The sequence below is a fragment of the Patella vulgata genome, chromosome 4 (genome assembly GCF_932274485.2).
Source record: "Patella vulgata chromosome 4, xgPatVulg1.2, whole genome shotgun sequence".
Taxonomy (NCBI): domain Eukaryota; kingdom Metazoa; phylum Mollusca; class Gastropoda; family Patellidae; genus Patella; species Patella vulgata.
In genome coordinates, this window is record NC_065882.2 from 58,755,048 (window position 1) to 58,773,228 (window position 18,181).

The 18,181-nt window shown below is 34.6% G+C and overlaps 1 protein-coding gene across 1 annotated transcript; it reads left to right on the plus strand.

Annotated features, from left to right (window-relative positions):
• The first annotated feature begins 101 nt into the window (after positions 1–101).
• LOC126817491 (receptor-type tyrosine-protein phosphatase mu) lies at positions 102–9,809 on the plus strand. Its single transcript, XM_050544506.2, has 14 exons — positions 102–172; positions 516–555; positions 1,255–1,352; positions 1,937–2,059; positions 3,178–3,329; positions 3,931–4,066; positions 4,221–4,367; positions 4,632–4,731; positions 5,117–5,187; positions 5,449–5,583; positions 5,815–5,940; positions 6,689–6,837; positions 7,071–7,206; positions 7,412–9,809. The coding sequence occupies exons 3-14, from the start codon at positions 1,284–1,286 to the stop codon at positions 7,484–7,486; spliced, it is 1,419 nt and encodes a 472-aa protein (XP_050400463.1). The 5' UTR covers positions 102–172; positions 516–555; positions 1,255–1,283; the 3' UTR covers positions 7,487–9,809.
• Positions 9,810–18,181: the final 8,372 nt, after the last annotated feature.

The following is an 18,181-nucleotide window of genomic DNA, read 5'->3' on the forward strand; positions in this document are numbered from 1 at the left end:
AAAACACAAACTGTTTCAATTCTTGGAACTAATATTTTAAAATTCTAAAAATCTGATAAATACGTTCTTATGTGATTTTTTTTTATTGCGCACAGTTGATCATACTAGAGTTAAATTGGAGATTGAAAACAATGATCCCACTTCAGATTATGTCAATGCCTGTTATATCACTGTAAGTAAATTATTTTGTTTGTTTTACGCCAGATTTATAACCCCATCGGTCTTCGGGTCAGTTTTCAAAATATCAATGGTCTAAATCCTGAACGTGATGTTTGCAACAATTTTGTACAATGTGAATAGGTATAATTTCTCAAAATCTACCCTAGTCAAATCGAGTAATTGACCCATAGTTTCAACTCTTTGATATAACACTAGAATTGGGTAAACAACAACAGCATTGAGTCAAGTACATAAACCGTGATAGCATATATCGTCCATAAAAATTAAGTACATTCATGTATTAATTGATTAATTAACTTAAGTGTATTATTTCACATGCCGTTTATTTCTTGCAGGGTTATGGTAATGTCAAAAATAAATATATAGCTTCACAAGGTAAAAATAATTTTATGTTATTTAAGTAATATATTTATTTACAAAGGTATATTTACAAAGCTAAGTGAATGCCTTGATGGAGTTCGATGATGAACATGGTAAGCAGAGATAAGCAATCGATTGGTTGATGCTCTGGGGCATGATAACTTTGGTTTTAATTAGGTGAGAGTGATAAAACTTCGAGTATAGATTCATTATATCATTACCTTGACTAAGTTCGATAATGAGAATTTTCGTTAAGCAATTTGATTGGTCAAGACTTTGGAACATAACAACTCTGCTTTTAATTGAGGTAGAATGTTTAAACTTGACGTAGATGTTCATTAGGTTCATTGATTAACATTTTGAGCTAAAGCTAAGCAGAGCTAAGAAATTTCATTGGTCGATGCTTTGGGACAAGATGACTTTGATTCTATCTGATAGAGAGTGATGACACTTAGTGTATAATTGATAATCAGTTTGATTTCTTGATACTTTTGAAAAAAAAAAATAAATGTACGATTGATTAATATGTGTCATCTATTTATTTGGGAATTTCGGCGGGGGACATCAGCCTCACTGTTGGCTTGTTTTAATCAGTTTATGGGAGTGGGAAGCCTATTCTGTGGCTTTAAATCATTTGTTTTGTTAAAATAAAAACAGGAGTTTTCGTTGCTAAAGATTAACAATTTGTTGTACCTTTAATAAAATTGATCACAGGTCCAAACGATGTTAATATTAACGAATTTATGCGGTTGATATGGGATGTGAAAACAGGAAAAATTGTAATGGTTACCAATTCACAAGAACTCGGTGTTGTATGTACTGTTTTATTTTGGTAGCCTTTTAGATTGTAACTTTGGAATGTTTCAACTGTAAATATTGGTAAATTTCAAATGACAGTGCATTTGTGCAATGGACATTTCAACTTTACATTTCAACTTTACATTTCATCTCTACCTACAGCTCAATACCATTTATATCCACATCTAAATATCTTATTTATATCCACATCTAAATACTTTATATCTTTTCGCATCTAAATACCTTATATCTATTTGCATCTAAATATCTTTTATCTATTCGCGTATAAATATCTATATCTAGCCGGATCTAAATACCTATTTCTATTCGCATCTTATTTCTAGCCGGATCTAATATCTTATTTCTAGCCGCATCTAAATGCCTGATTAATTAAATCACATCTCATTATCTCATTCCACTAACATCGCAATATCTCATTTCTACTCACGTACCAATATCTCATTTTTACTCAAGTTTCCATTATCGCATGTCAAATATGATATAAAAAATAAGTTAACTGGCCATATATACTCAGGTAGATTTTGCCAGATAATATCCCCGTCTCCTAGATACAAGGCAATTTTTCATTATTTGGCAGGTAAAGTGTTTGGAATACTGGCCGATGAATGGAAAAACTAAATCGTTCAAGAAAATCTCTGTGAAAGTTTTAGCGGAAGATATCTTTGCACACTTCACAATAAGAACGTTAGAAATAACTAAAGTAAGTAATACTTGCAATATTTCATGTGCAGTTTTTAAGTAATAAAGTGCACGCAAAGAAAGATTGGAATTAGTTCGAACGGTCAGTAAGATACCAGTTAAATCAGCACTCACAGCAAAATGAAAAAAAAACCATATCAAAATGTCTTACAATGTATTTGAAGCTGACTCAATAGTTCTAAACACCGATTATATCCATTTACATGAACCCCATACTATATTAAAAAGTTTGTATTTAGAAGTATTCACCTTTGCATAATTACCACACCCTTAATTAATGTCCCCCATGCTACTACACTGCAAATAGTTTGGTGATACATCAAATTGGATGAATTTTACACAGTAGAACTCGAAATAGGTCAGCTTCGTACAAGGAGCGACATTCTAAATGAAGAAATTGGTATGTATTGACTGCTAGTTGTGTACCTATATTTTCTCCAGATCTTTTCAACAGTACTCGTTCATCGAGTCGCTTCGTTACAAGTTGCGCCCGAAAGCATTCTGGTACGCGATCTAGGTGCCAATTTTAAAATGTTCATTTTGTCTTAAATATTGGATATCAGAAGCCCACCTTTTCACGGAAAGATAACAACATCAATGTTGATTTAAACTGACCAATAAGTCGTATTTGCAATGCCGAAGACTGTCAATGGTATTGAATTTGAGACTTGCCTTCTTTAAATCTGTTCGGTGGAATGTAATAATATTATCAACTGGCGGATGACCCGGCGCTGCACGGGTTGAAAGTAGTTTAACCAGAAGCGGTAGTCCACTTCGGCCCGGGCTATCCCTATACACCAAATTCAACCTCCCTTGGGACAATCCAAGTGTAGTCGCCAGTCCTGAACAGACAGGCAGACAGACAGACAGTCCAATATTAGTATCGATAGGAAGTCAGACAATAAGAATACTTAAGATAATGACAATGTATTCTTTAATTTATTATAACCACATTAAATGCAGTGATATCAAATAATTAAATCGAATTTCAAGACATATTATATGACTTGTCGCAATTTAATCTACGTTGACAAATACCAACGCAAATTGTTACTATTAAGTTTATACCACAAAGAATATATTGTCCTTTGTTATCAAGACATTTACAATTTTTAACAGGAGGGGTGGGAACCAAGGACCATTATACAATACCATTATACATCCTGGCCTGATAAAGGTGTTCCTGCTGATGCAGCATCATTGGTAGAATTCAGAAACAAGGTGAACAAATCACCAACTCCACATCCTGGACCAATGATCGTACACTGTAGGTTAGTGATGAATTTATTTTATATTACTTTTGGTCTATCCTATAAGAATGACAAAATGATATATGCTAATTTTACTTCATAAAATTTTTAACGCAATTTGATTATGCTAAAATCAGATGTTACTTCAGACAAAGTCTTCGGTCAATAGCTTCATTTGTAAGCAATATTAATTAAATCTTCCTGTCCATAAGAATATGTATAATGCATTGGACGTTTTTATTGTAATAAACAACAACCACTTGAATAATTCATGTGGTATTCTTAGCTTGCATGTGGGAAAACAAAACATAATTAATATGACATTGAAACCAATCTTCTTTTGGACACAACAGATATCAATCCTGTATGGTCGCTATTCGGAAATTATCCGAATGAGATATTGTGTGCAAAATTAACAGAGAAATACCATAATATCTTACTGTATTACAGAACTGGGAAGATTTTTGCAGTACCGGGATAGGAAGAACAAGTATTGTTCTAGCATTAGGCATATATGATGTGTTTATATGTTACATAGCAGTGCTGCTATAGGAAGGCCAGTTTCCGAATATCGTATGATCGCTTATTGTCTTACCATTTATCGTGTCATATTATATTTCAGTGCTGGTATAGGAAGAACAGGAACATTTTTAGCTTTAGATTATCTTATTGAAGAAGGTAAAGCTGGAGATTCAGTAGATGTTGTTCGGTGTGTATCACGGATGAGAACAGAAAGAGTCAATATGATTCAGACATTGGTAGGTGATTTACTTATTGCCTTTCTTAAAATCCTGTTTCCGTTCTCATGTTAAAAGGGTATTAGTCCGACAGTCCAACCCCATTTTAAGTCATGAAGTGGAAATGGAGTCCATTATGTTACTTTAATTTTAAATCAATGTTAAATTATTGTAGGATCAGTATATATTTTTACACGAGGGAATCTTAGAATGGTATATAGCTGGAAACATAACAACATCTATAGCTGATTACAAGACAATCTACAAAGATCTGCTTAAAATGCAAACATCTGGAAAATGTCTCCTGGAACAAAAATTTGAAGTAAGTGGGAATATTCTGATTCGCGCTATTTGAGAATGGAACTAGGTTAATATAGACTGTAAAATTACCTATACTAGGTGCATAAATAAAATTGTGCTTCCTAAACGACTCGACCCAAATAATACCGTATATGATCTGGACGCTGATACTTATTTGATACATGTGGTAGAAATTCACATATATTAATGCAGTATCATTTAGTAGTCCCTTTTGTATTCGAACTAATGATATTTATATATGTACTGATTTTGTCGGGTATTACAGATGATGAAGAAGGTCAGTCCAGTGCACACGAAGGATGATTGTTATTCAGCTTTGTTAGATGAAAATAAAAATAAAAACAGAAACAGGGCAATATTAGCCAGTAAGTACAGTACACGTAATAAGAAATTTGAGAGCACCAATCATCAATTTACATAGTGCATATAAATATTTTCAATATATTCTCACTGCTGTTGGCTGTGATACATGACAGAAGGCCTAGCATGTAACATAGTCTAGTTGTTAAGATGGGATGGGACACCGCATTTGCATGCGCTCCTGGTAAAATTCCCTCTTAGCTCATGTTTTCACAACCTGGTTGGTGCAGATCATTGCGACATTTAACCCCATTTCATTTCTGGTTGGTAGATATGGCTGGCTAATTTGAATACTATCCTTAGAAGCCCTTACGGCGTGGAAACGGTTGTTGTATTTCTCAAACTAAGCGAATAGCTTAAATGCAGAGGTTTGTTTCTTCTTAAATGTAGGTGAAAGCGTACGACCATTTATATCAGCTATTGATAGCGGAACTGATTATATCAACGCTGTGTATATACCTGTAAGTAAATTATACCTCTATACATTAACATATTATATACCTGTATACATCAATATATATAATTGATGTAAATAATTGATACCTATACCTGTAAGCAAATAATACCTTTATACATTAAAAGTTTATATACATGTAAGTAGATGATACATTTATAAATTAACAATTTATATAAATGTAAGTAAATGGTATCTTATGTAAATTAACAATCTAGATTCTAAAATAACATCAGGCGGAAGTCTTATTATTTTTTTTGTTTTACAGAGTTACAGAAAGAAACAAGCGTATATATTAACACAGACACCATTACCAGATACTGTTATAGATTTCTGGAGAATGGTTATACAAACTGAATCTTACATAATCGTAGATCTAGATCATGGTCAAGAAATATCGAGGGTGAATATTGCATTACTACCAAAATTATAAACACGAAAGAAGGTTGATTTAAACCGTTAATCAATTTTAATGCAATGAATGATAGCTGTAAAACTTGTTTAGGCCTGAAGACACGTTCACCAAATGAGTAAAGAGCTTCTGGTTGAAATCCAATAGCGCAAAAATCTCCACCAATGATCATTTTATTATTAGTAGTTCAATACGTGTATATTTATTTCTATATATATTTAGGATATAGGTCAGTATCTTCCGGAAACCAAGCTGATGTGCGGTGATTTTTCTATTACCAAATCTAGTGACACGCAGAATAAAGATGATTATTCAATAGTGGGCTATAAAATCGGAAGTGATATAGACGTAAGTTCAATATGATTTTCGAAATTTAAGAGTCTAGAGCCTATTTATCAAAAAGTTAGATAACCTATCTAAATTCCCTGTTTGATCTGGGGAGACGTTGGTGAAGTGTTTAGATCATTTGGATGACTTCTGTCAACGTAATAAACATCCTTATTGGGTTATGAGAACCATCAACATCCTTTACATATCCGTTAGTTTTAGATCTTTGTCATCATTTGACCAACTTTCACCTTAATGATATTTTGTCATTTCAATAGCTCACGATTTTAAGGCCATCTTTAAAATCCTAAGTGCGTGCTATGTCTTGCAATAACTGCAATGTGGCGAAGGTATTTCCGTGGTGAACTAATACATCTTGATCAATGTACAATAAATGTGATAATGTTTAACGAGAAACATTTTCATGGTTTCCAGTAGTCTGTACACTTACCAAGCATTCTCATTGCCTCTAAAGATTTGAATATAATCTAGAATTTGTACGTTGCCATGCAATTTGCAGGAATGATTTATATTCCTGGAATATCTAGTATTGGTTGTAGTTTTCTAGTTCCTTCTCACCTAGTTTGTATCTATGTATGTTGTATTCGTGTTCTGTTTGTGTTTTGTTCATCTGTTTACCAATATATTTTGTTACTATTTTCCAAACCAGGAGTATTATATTTTTGGTCGCTTCTTGCTCTACACGTTCGTTCTTTGCATATTGTATTGCCGTGTGACTAGTAATCAACCATTGGCACATTTTTTACAGGTAAATGTAAATCAAACAGTTAAAGTATACGAATGTAAATTCTGGAACGATCAACAACAGACACCAGAATCCTTCATTTCATTGATTAATGTACTTGAACATGTTAAGTCAAGTTACGAAAATAGTAATCCATTGGTTGTTGTTTGTCGGTAAGTAAGGAAACACATTAAAAATTATTACCGATATTAGTATATTATGAGAAAGAATGTTTGAAAATATATTTAAACGGAATGTTTCATACACAAAAGGTTTCATACATTAATATTGGAGTTTAATGATTTGAAAATTTGTTAAATTGTAGGTTTTATACACAAAAGGTTTCACAAGAGATTTGACTGTTTATTCTTAAACTGATTTTAAATGTGTATTTGTTGTATATTAGGGATGGTGTTACTAAAGGAGGTATATTTTGTGTATTGACTGCTATATTAGAGAGATTAACAATAGAACAAGATGTCAGTGTATTACAGACAATAGTACAACTTAGAGCTTCCAGACCACAGATTATAACATCTTATGTAAGTTTTATATTATGCATTTTTGCAGCATGCAAAACAGATTTCAGAAAATTTAAGAAACATATTATCATTTTTTGATTAGATGGATAGGTGATTTAATTTATTTTAGTCTGTTGATTAAACAAACCATTACCCGCTAGCAATGCTATTGTGAACCTGATATTATAGAATATTAGAATTTACATTAACTTTTTTTTTATTTCAGGAACAACTCAAATTTTGTTTTGATGCGATCCAACTTTACCTAGAAAATTATACTACTTATGTAAATATATTGTAATTCAGATAATAACTTTAATACTACTGACAACAATTTTAGTCACATCATATAAAAGCTTCTAGACGCCATATTGAAAGGTCGAGTAGAATTGATGACGTCACTAGCGCCTTCTTTGATATTATTGTTTACATTAGGCCTATTGATGTTCCCTGTTGTAATACAGTATTGCGACGTTTTAAAGGCGCTTTTAATACGTTCTTAACCAGAACATAACAGGAAATTAAAATACTGATTTGAATGGAAAACGCCCGTATTTCACACGGGGTCATGCTTGTTATCAAATGTCAGTATGTCTTTGTCTGGGTTATAACCTAATCCTCTCCATTAGAAACGAATTATGGAACTTTGGCTGCACTGGGTCTATCTTCTAGTGCATTTATTATCATGATCTTGGTGTTTCTGAAAATACAATCATTAACAGTCACAATCGCAGTTTTAACTAATGCCCGTTTTCCATGTATGTGTTTTCGCAGCATTCCAGCGAAAAGGTTGGTCTAATTCAAATGTAATGGAGCCGTATCCATGTAACCGGTGAAAACTTGCACGGGAACGCCACTGAAACGCGTACATGTAAATCGGAGCTTAGATCTGCCATCTTATCAAGCGTATTAATTATCGCGCATCAGCGATCCAGAATTATTATATTCATAATATTAATATATTCATAATTTCTTTTATTATTGACCCTTGATATATATTTATTGCGTATTTCAATTATTACATATTTGCATAACTATTATTTGCATATTTATTATTGGCATGTTTATTATTTGCGCGTTATTTTAATGTTTACCGTTTTCATTGCATATTTTCTCTATATTGTATTATCATTTTTACCTCTTGAGACATTAAAGACAGCATGACTGTGTTAAAGGACAATATTGGTGTCAGTCATTATCACATATGTGATAGAGGCGTTAAATGATGATTTCAAAAAACGGAAGTGACGAACTCAAAAGGAAAACACGAGATATCCGTCTATATAAATGACTGAAGTGACGAGTGATAACTGATACACGGGCGAATTTCTGCTCACTAAAAATTCCTTCAAAGTCCAAACGTTTTTGTATGAGACTGTGGGGGGATATCTGACAATTTAAAAAAAAAATAATTGACTGTCACTAGATAAGAGAAAACGAGAAAAATAGAAAAAGTCCGTTCATTACTATGTTTTTATTAAATATAGAAGTAATAAAAACAAGGGAATGTACGGACTATTTCTATTTTTCTCGTTTTTCCTTTAGTGACATTCGATTCTTTTTTTAAATTATCATATATCCTCTCACAGCCTGACATGACAACTTTTGGTCTTCGAAGGAATTATTAGTGAGCAGAAATTCGGCCGTGTATCTGTTATCACTCAGGGGGGTTGGATGGCCGAATGGTTAGCACGTGCGCTGTACCATAAGGCCTGTCATTGAGTCAACTGGCATGTTTTCAAATCCCCGGTTGTACGTGACAAGGAGTAAGGTCGCCTGCCCAACCTCATGTGTTTTCTCCTTGGTCCTCCGGTTTCCTCCCACTGCTAAAGACCCCTACGCGCAAGTGAATTATTGAAATTAAATTAAACCATGTGTTAGTCCCGAAATGACCAGTTTGTGTCGCGTGTTTTCCTTTTGCGTTCGTCACTTCGGTTTTTTTGAAAACGCATCTATCGTAGCAATGATCTGTGTATTAAAATTATATTTTTTGAACGTGTTTAACCAGTTCTATCTCATATATGATTATGACTGACACTAATATGGTCCTTTAACAACCGTATTTTTATTATTTAGATAAGAGATTCTAATATGTTTAATCATTTTGCCCAGCTATATAGTACGCTGTATTTTATATTCATAGTTTTATTCAGCTAACTATTGCGCTCATTCAATGTTTTAGACATTTCAAATATATTTTGTTTTAAAAATAATTTATAAACTAGATATTCGTAAATAGCACTATAAGGTATAATTGATACAATAGACCTATGTTAATTATCATCAATAATTATACCGTTGTACCAAGTATTAAAGATCGTTCACGTTCGATAAAATAATCTTTCATGTTCATATCGAATGTGAGGAACAAATAACTTTCAGATCTCTCGAAATATGGTTACATCATAACCTCCATTTTATATAATGAGAACGCATCTCAAGCTTTTTAATTATCGCGCATCAGCGATAAATATTCATATTAATATATTCAAAATTATTTTTTATCATTTGCACATGTTGTTATGTATTTTGTGTATTTGCATGTTTACTATTTTCATAATTATTTATTTACTATATTTTATATGATCATTATTACCTCTTGAGACAATAAAGACACTATGTCTTAACAATCGTATTCTGATTATTTAGGTAAACATTGTGAGAACAAGTGATAAATGACCCAAGGCCACGTTCTCAATATAATGGGTATCTAGTAAGCTGTCGCGGTAACTAACAGGTTTCATAAATCTGTGTATAGAAGGAAAAGCGATGGATAAATGAAATGCAATGGGGTTTAACGTCCTACTTTTCTGCGCAAACCGGTCTACTAATGAAGACGGTCATACGTCTGCAATGAAGGACATTTTGTCCGGACAACAATTGAATTCCATCTGCCAAAGGTTCTTTTGCGTGCATACCAACGTATACACGGGACTTTTGCATACCATCCAATCAACTAGACACTGTTCCTAGCGCCCTCCGACCTGTGCCACTGATTGAGGGTTGATTTAATGTTTGCGGGCTAGATCAGAAGATTCCATGTCCAACAATCTTCTCATTATTGAGGATTATCACCTGCAGCCATATAACCATGTCACACATACGTCGGCCTCGCTTACACCAGTGTCGCTTAAAGTTTGCATGTAATTATAATTACGAACATTACCAAATAATCAAATATTCGACTATCTTTTCACGGACGTTTATTCATGTTGGGGAATCGCCAGAAAGACAAAATTGGTATGTCCATCGATTGAGGAAACTTGTCCAAATTGAATTCATACTGTCAGCCCTCTCTATAGAGTGTACTTTCTTTCTATACTTTGAATGATAACGGAATATAGGTTAGGCATTCCGGAATAAATCTCGAGCTTGCCTTAAAATCAGTGTTAACACCAAATTTTTTTTGATAATTTCGGCAAAAAATGAAAGTATATACAGTTGTTTTGGGGGGATTTTTTTGTCTTTTTTTTCTTTTGGTGCGGGGTGGTGGGATAAAGTGAAAAACATACTTCAATAATGATAAGGATAATAATGATAACAATTATAATAGTAAATATTTCGATAATATTTAAACCAATAAGAAAGAATTTGGAACGATAGGCAATTTTCAAGAAATTATAAATGACTATGATTACTCATGTCGATAGCAGCCACTCTAACCTAATCTGAGCCACGTTGATATCTCTAAAATTTGAATTGTGATAAGGATATGTGTAGAATAAATATATCTCATTTGATAATGGGTTTTCCGGCGTGTATCTAAATATAGCCTCTTATCGAAATTGAGGAAACTACGACACTGGTTACAGCATCCTGGTTTATACATCCTGAAAAGTTTTGACACCAATCTGATTAAAATTAAATCAGCCAAATGGCACCCGAAACCAGGGAGTACACAACTCGCATACTGATTTTAAAATTTCTATTGGTCTTAAAAATTGGATATTAATTTATTAACTTCAACACTGATTGAAATATACCAATATTGAATTTTTTAATCGTGTTTAAATCATGGGCAGTATTGAGTTAGAGGTTTAGCTCCTGTAAATTTCGAAGCCTGCGTTGGCCAAGAAAGTTCATCGGATTGTCCGGCGTGATCCCTTCTTGTCAGTGGTGCAGAACAGAGAATCTGGCAAAGAACAGCGTATATAGTCGGGTCACAACTGACAGATCCTTGACCATTGCTCGGGGAACAAAATTTGACGACGGTTTCTGATAGAGGGAACCCTTCTTATGAAATCTACAGACTAACCCCAGGAGAGCCTGAAATCCAAGATGGCCACCATAAATGGTATGAACTTGACCTTGCCAAGATCGTTGGCGAAATGGCACGTGTAATATATCATTTTATAGGTTTTGTTGGTCACCCAACTCATTTTGGAAGTTTCCAATTCATTTCACAAACAGGTGATACAATATGAAATGAAATGAAATGGAGTGTGCTATGAGGGAAATTTTGCCTGGACAGCGGCACTACGGCCTACTCTTATATCGAATTCCAACTGCCAAGGGATATTTTACGTGCACGCCAATGTGTACACGGGACCTCGGTTTTTCGTCCCATCCGAACGACTAGACAGCTTTCCTTGTCAGCCCCTCCATCCTGCATCACTGACAAGGGAGAACCACGCCGGGAATCTGGATGAACTTTCTCGGCCAATGCAGGGATCGAACACCCGACCTCCAGGCTAACGAGCTAGCGTCTTACCCACTTAGCCACGTGATCCCCTGATACAATATGACTGCCAAATTCAAATTGACTCGAAAAGTATTCTTTCAATACCAATAACAACACGTGTGATATGTCGTTTCTGGGGTAGTGGGGGCGAGAAACACGAATATGCCATTTCCAAGTTGATATAATTAATTTTAAATGAGATAGCATACAAAAATGAAGTATTTTCGCGACTGTAGACCTACACGTGTAAAAATAAAAAACATAAAATGTTCCAGACATCAACGAATCTTATCTTGCATAAATTTCAGCTATCATTATACATTATAATACTATATAATTATAATTATGTATTCCGTAGTATGACTCTCAAATCTCAGAAAACATGTGCAATGTGTCTGAGTATTTTGAGTCATCTGTCGGACTTGCGCACTCAGATTGAGAAGTATCAGGTGTGTATTATATAAATAAACACTTTTTATTCACTACATTCCTGCCATTCCAAAGAGGCGATGATGAATTCTGGAGCCTGTAATGCAGCATAATGTAAGGTTGATAGGTAGCTCTTTTGACCCTTTGCATAAATCTACCGTGATCTAATGGCATACGCGTGGTACACGCTACAAATTGTATGCTTCCAAATCACTGAATGTTTTGGGGGTTTTTTTTGGCTAATAATAGTGAGCGCATAGGAATTGGAGCATTCGTAGTCTCAAGTCCCAACACAAGTCCCAATACATTTAAGGGTCGAATAGAAAATATTTTATACTAAATCTACTACTTTTTCATAATGGCTGAATGGATGTTTCTAAAATGTGGTAGGGTTCACCCTAAGATGATAAAGATAAGAGTTTGTTTGAAAGTAATTGGAGAATTTTGATAAATATTATTGGCATGAATGTTACTTATCGAATGCAATTGCTCGATCCCATAATTTTGGTGAAACAACACCATGATAAAGCAGATTTCAACTTCTCCAAACCCTTTAATGGGTTTATACTAAATTTGATAGGCACGTTGATTGAGTGACGCTTGTCCCGGACAATTTGAGGAATTTGTAATGAAATATTAATAAGTCATAATGTTCCGTTAAAAGCTGCTATTAAAAAGTCATAATGCTCCGATAAAAGCTGCTATTAAAAAGTTATAATGTTCCTTTAAAAGTTGCTCCTGCATAATCCTAACGAGAGGTTCTTACGAAAGCCCAGAAGGCTCATTCCAAATTCCAAATTCCAAATGCGAAATTCATGTCTTACCAATCAAATGAATCAAATAGCAAATTGGCAGCCCCCATCAATTAAACAAATTAGAATTTAAATAAATTGTAATTTTACACAACTAATTACAGTAATTAGTGCTAGTTTAACTAGCTGATGCCTGGGCCGGATAAACACCCGTTCCAAATTATTAGGGGGGGGGGGGTGGATGGCCAAATGGTTAGCACGCGCGCGCTGTATCATACGGTCTGTCATTGAATAAACTGGCAGAGTTTCAAATCCCCGGTTGTACGTGACAAGGAGTAGGGTCGCCCGTCCAGCCTCGTGGGTTTTCTCTGGTTTCCTTCCACTGCCAAAGACCCCTATGCGCAAGCGAATTATTGAAATAAAATTAAAAAACATATGTTAGTCCCGAAATGACCTAGTTTGTGTCGAGTAGACTTTAAACACCATGTCTCTCTCTCTCTCTCTCTCTCTCTCTCTCTCTCTCTCTCTCTCTCTCCAAGTTATTAGATTTGAAATTGCAAATTCCAAATGCGAAATTGCAAATTCCAAATTCGACATAATCACGTGACATTACAATCATCATCGTCCGGGCAGTCAACAAGAGTTGCGGCATATTTTTACTTTTTGCGGTAATGAAACATTTATAATACACTAAAATCTGATTAAGAGTAACAACTAGTTAAGTAATTATCAGAAAATCATTAGAATTTGGTTGATTTTTATAAAGTTTTGCCCCATGCTAACGTTTAGTATACGAAACATTTAATATCATGGATTTAGCTGTTCAAGTTATCAAAATTCAATGAAAATCAATATATTATACTTGTTCGTCTCATGACCTTAAACTCTGCAGTATCAATCTGAAGTCAAGCGGATGATAACATTAACCTCTAGAGCGTCACAAGATTTTTCAAAGTGATTAAGGGCCATAACTTTAGCAGTAATCATCGGAAATCGTTGAAAATCAATAGACTTTTTTCTTTCACGACCTTAAACACTGTGTATAAATCTAAAGTCAATCGGATATTCACTTTAGCCTCCAGAGCGTCCACAAGATTTTTTGAAGTGATCAAGGGCCATAACTCTGGCAGTAATAATCGGAAATGGCTGAAAATCAATAGGTTTCGTCGTCTCACGACCTTAAATATTGTGTATAAATTTAAAGTCAATCGGATATTTACTTTGGCCTTTAGAACGTCCACAAGATTTTTTAAGGGATCAAGGGCCATAACTCTGGCAGTAATAATCGGAAATAGCTGAAAATCAATAGGATTCTTCGTCTCACGACCTTAAATACTGTGTATAAATTTAAAGTCAATCGGATATTTACTTTGGCCTCAAGAGCGTCCACGATATTTTTTGAAGTGATCAAGGGCCATAACTCTGGCAGTAATAATCGGAAATCCCTGAAAATCAATAGGCTTCTTCGTCTCATGACACTGTGTATAAATTTATAGTCGATCGGATATTAACTTTAGCCGGACAGACGGGCGGACGGGCGGACGGACGGGGCGACGACAATATACGACCACATTATAAGATCGCATTTGGAATTTGGAATTTGAAATTTGAAATTTCGCATTTGGAATTTGGAATTTGGAATTTGGAATTTCGCATTTGGAATTTGGAATGAGTCTTCTGGTCTTTTGTATAGATAAACTAGCACCAATTAGTTGTGTAAAATTACAATTTATTTAAATTCTAATTTGTTTAATTGAGGGGAGGTGCCAATTTTCTATTTTATTGGTAAAATATGAATTTGGAATTTCGCATTTGGAATTTCGAATTTGGAATGAGCCTTCTGGGCCTTCGTAGGTTCTGGATTTAACTGCGGTCCATCACGAGTTTTAGGAGAATATAGAAGTCAACAATGTCTATATGTCCCTTCAGGGTGCCAATGTCGGCGGCGTGCAGAGGTTTGAAGATGCCGGGATCATTGTTTGCCCCGACCGCTAATCCAATACTCAAAGTATATGACCTACACTGCTGAGAAATTTGAGAAAAGAAACATTTCATAAAATTATGTAAAATCAGATGAAATAAACCTTTTGCAACACAATGTAACAGCGATAATTTCATATTTCACTCTTTCGTGGGATTCTCCATGAAATAGATGCCTGGTGCATGAACGGGTCAGGATAAGCACCCCTCAATCAATACACCAACCAAATTTTATTAAAGGGATAACGGGGGGGGGGGGGGGGGTCGAAATTTTGCACATTCAAATCCAAAAAACTATGAGGTCGAGCAATTTCATTAGACTAAATCTCAACAACCGCAAGCTAAGTAACATTCATACCACTATTTATCAAAATTCTTCAACTACTTTCAGACAAACTCTTACCTTTATCACTTTAGGTGATCTTTACAGCGTTTCAGAGATATCCATTCAGCCATTCTGAAAAAGACGCAGATTTGGTAATATATAGCTTCTATTTGACTCTTTGAAAAGACTACAAATGCCCCAATTCGGAAGCGGTCACTAATATTTGAAGGAAAAAAAACCTAATCAATAACTTGGAAGCATACGATTTATATTGTGTACCACGCGTTTACCACAAGATCAGGATATAGTTTTAAAAAATGGTCAAAAGTGCTAACTATCAATCCTACATTATGTTGCATTACAGAATACATATCATGACTGGAAAATGTATGATACAAGCCCGATGCCATATGTCTCGGCGTTTAAACAACTTCTCAGTCGATGACTCCCAAAATAACATTACTTCTCAATCTGAGTGCGCAAGTCCGATAGATTACTCAAAATACTCTTGACGTATGTTTTCTGAGATCAACGAGTCATACTGCGGAATACATTATCAAACAGTGCATTATATATAATAGCTGTAATATATGAAGGATAAAATTCATGGACATCTGGAACCATTTTTGGTTGTTATTATTACATGTATGTAGGTCTGTAGTTGTGCAAATGCTTTATTTGTGCTATTTCCATTCAAATTAGTGCTATCAACTTGGAAATAGCGTTTCTCGTCCCCCACAAGACATGAAACGACACATCACACTTGTATGTTACTATTGGTATTGAAAGAGGACTTTTTGCACCAATTCCTGTCGTCATTTTGGATTTTGATAGCCATATTGGATCACCCGTTTGTGAGATGAATCGGAAAGTATGCAAAATGAGTACAGTGACTAATAAAACCTATAAAATGATATGTTATACTGGTCATTTCGCCAACACTGTTTGTCAAGCTCAATTTTGATATTCGGCTCTCCTGGAGTTAGCTAGTAGTTTTCAGAGGTAGCAAACTGCAACTATCTTCACTAGGGTCCCTTCAATCAGAAACCATCGTTAAACTTTGTTCCCCGAGAAATGGTCACGGATCTGAGGGTTGTGACCCGACTTATAGTTGTTCGGATGGGAGGAAAAAACGACGAGGTTACGTGTACATAATGGCGTGCACATAAAAGATCCATTGGCAGTTAGAATTCGATATAAATGTATAAATGTAGGCCGTGGCGCGGTTATCCCGTGTACACTGTATGGCGTATGCCAATCTTCATTAGCCAAATCGGAGCAAAACAGTAGGACGTTAAACCCCATTTCATTTCATTTCCTTTAAAGTTCGGTGGAGGAACAAATAATATTACTATCTTAAACAAGTCCTGAAAATAAATCGCGTTTTATGTATGCACCCGTATATATCATATTTTATCCTGGGTAAGCAATCCATATCAATATATATATAAATTGAATTGTTATTGACCAGGAACGAGTTTTTTTAATACAATGTCGTGCAGATTTGATAGTGTTATCAGTTGTTTATTTAGTGATTAAACGTAATTTAAGTTTTCTTCCTTGTTGATTTGAGAAGGTCGATTGTGATTTTGTCAGAGTAGTTGAGTTTAGGGTACAGGCCCATTTTACATAATGGGGTCTGTGTCGCTTCTATTCATCTGGTGTCTATTGTACCAAGTTTACAACATAAATGGTAAGTTTAATGTACAGTTAGTTACTATGAACATAATTATCTACCTTATAGTCCAGTTGTAGAGTGTTTTATGTTTGGATGCCGGATTTTTCAAGTCCGATTGTCACATATTACATACTGGTCGGTATTGAAAGTGACCTGGTTGTTCGGATGGTACGAAAAACCTGGGCATCTATGTAAAATAGTATAATATGATAGATGCCCAGATTTTCGTACCATCCGAACAAACAGTGCATCGACATCGACGGTGTGTACTATGACAATTATTCGTTAAATTTCATTCCTTTTATTTACATAACAATTCCCTTCCTTGACAGTTGGAATTCGAAACCAAAGTCGTATTGCCACTGTCCAGGTAAAATTTTCCTCATAACATATGCCCATCTTCATTAGAACGGTTGAAGCAAAAATGTAGGACTTTAAACTCCATTTCATTTCATTTGTTTATTTCTCAACAATACCTTTATTTATATATTTGCCTCTCTAACATAAATACGTCATATTATTTTTTTAAAAAATATCTGTTAGAAATATAGGTCAATGATAAAAAGATCGAAGCTTCAATTTTGATAAAGAGATAATATTTGCTACGTATGGTTGGTGGGCCAATGTTGTAGATAAATGTTGCACATGAATTATCGTATGTTAAATTGTTTATCTACAAAACCAAATCTAAAATGTCTAGACCCCTTCTATTTGGGTCAAAGATCCAATTGCCCATTTTATAGGTAGAAGCTTTTTGGCCGAGCAGTTTAACGCTTTATAATTTGTGAATGAAATAGAACGCAGGAAATCTGCTCATGTAGATGTAAGCAGACGATATTCAATATTATTGGAGCAAATCCATGTCAACATAGACACATAAGACAAAATAATCAGACTACTTTTTATTGACTTAAAGTAACGATGAGCCATTACCCACGGCTAAAATACCAACGGCTTAATCAACGCTAATATGTACCCAGCATTAATTATTTAATTAAGAAAACAAAATCAACATACTAAAGCGGCCCATACACGTTGACAAAATTGACCTTGCCCACACACGATCAGTGTTTTAGCGTCAATTTTCATTCTGATCGAAAACTTCAAGATGAAAGCATCTCTGGCCCTAGCATACACTGCCAATTTAATTG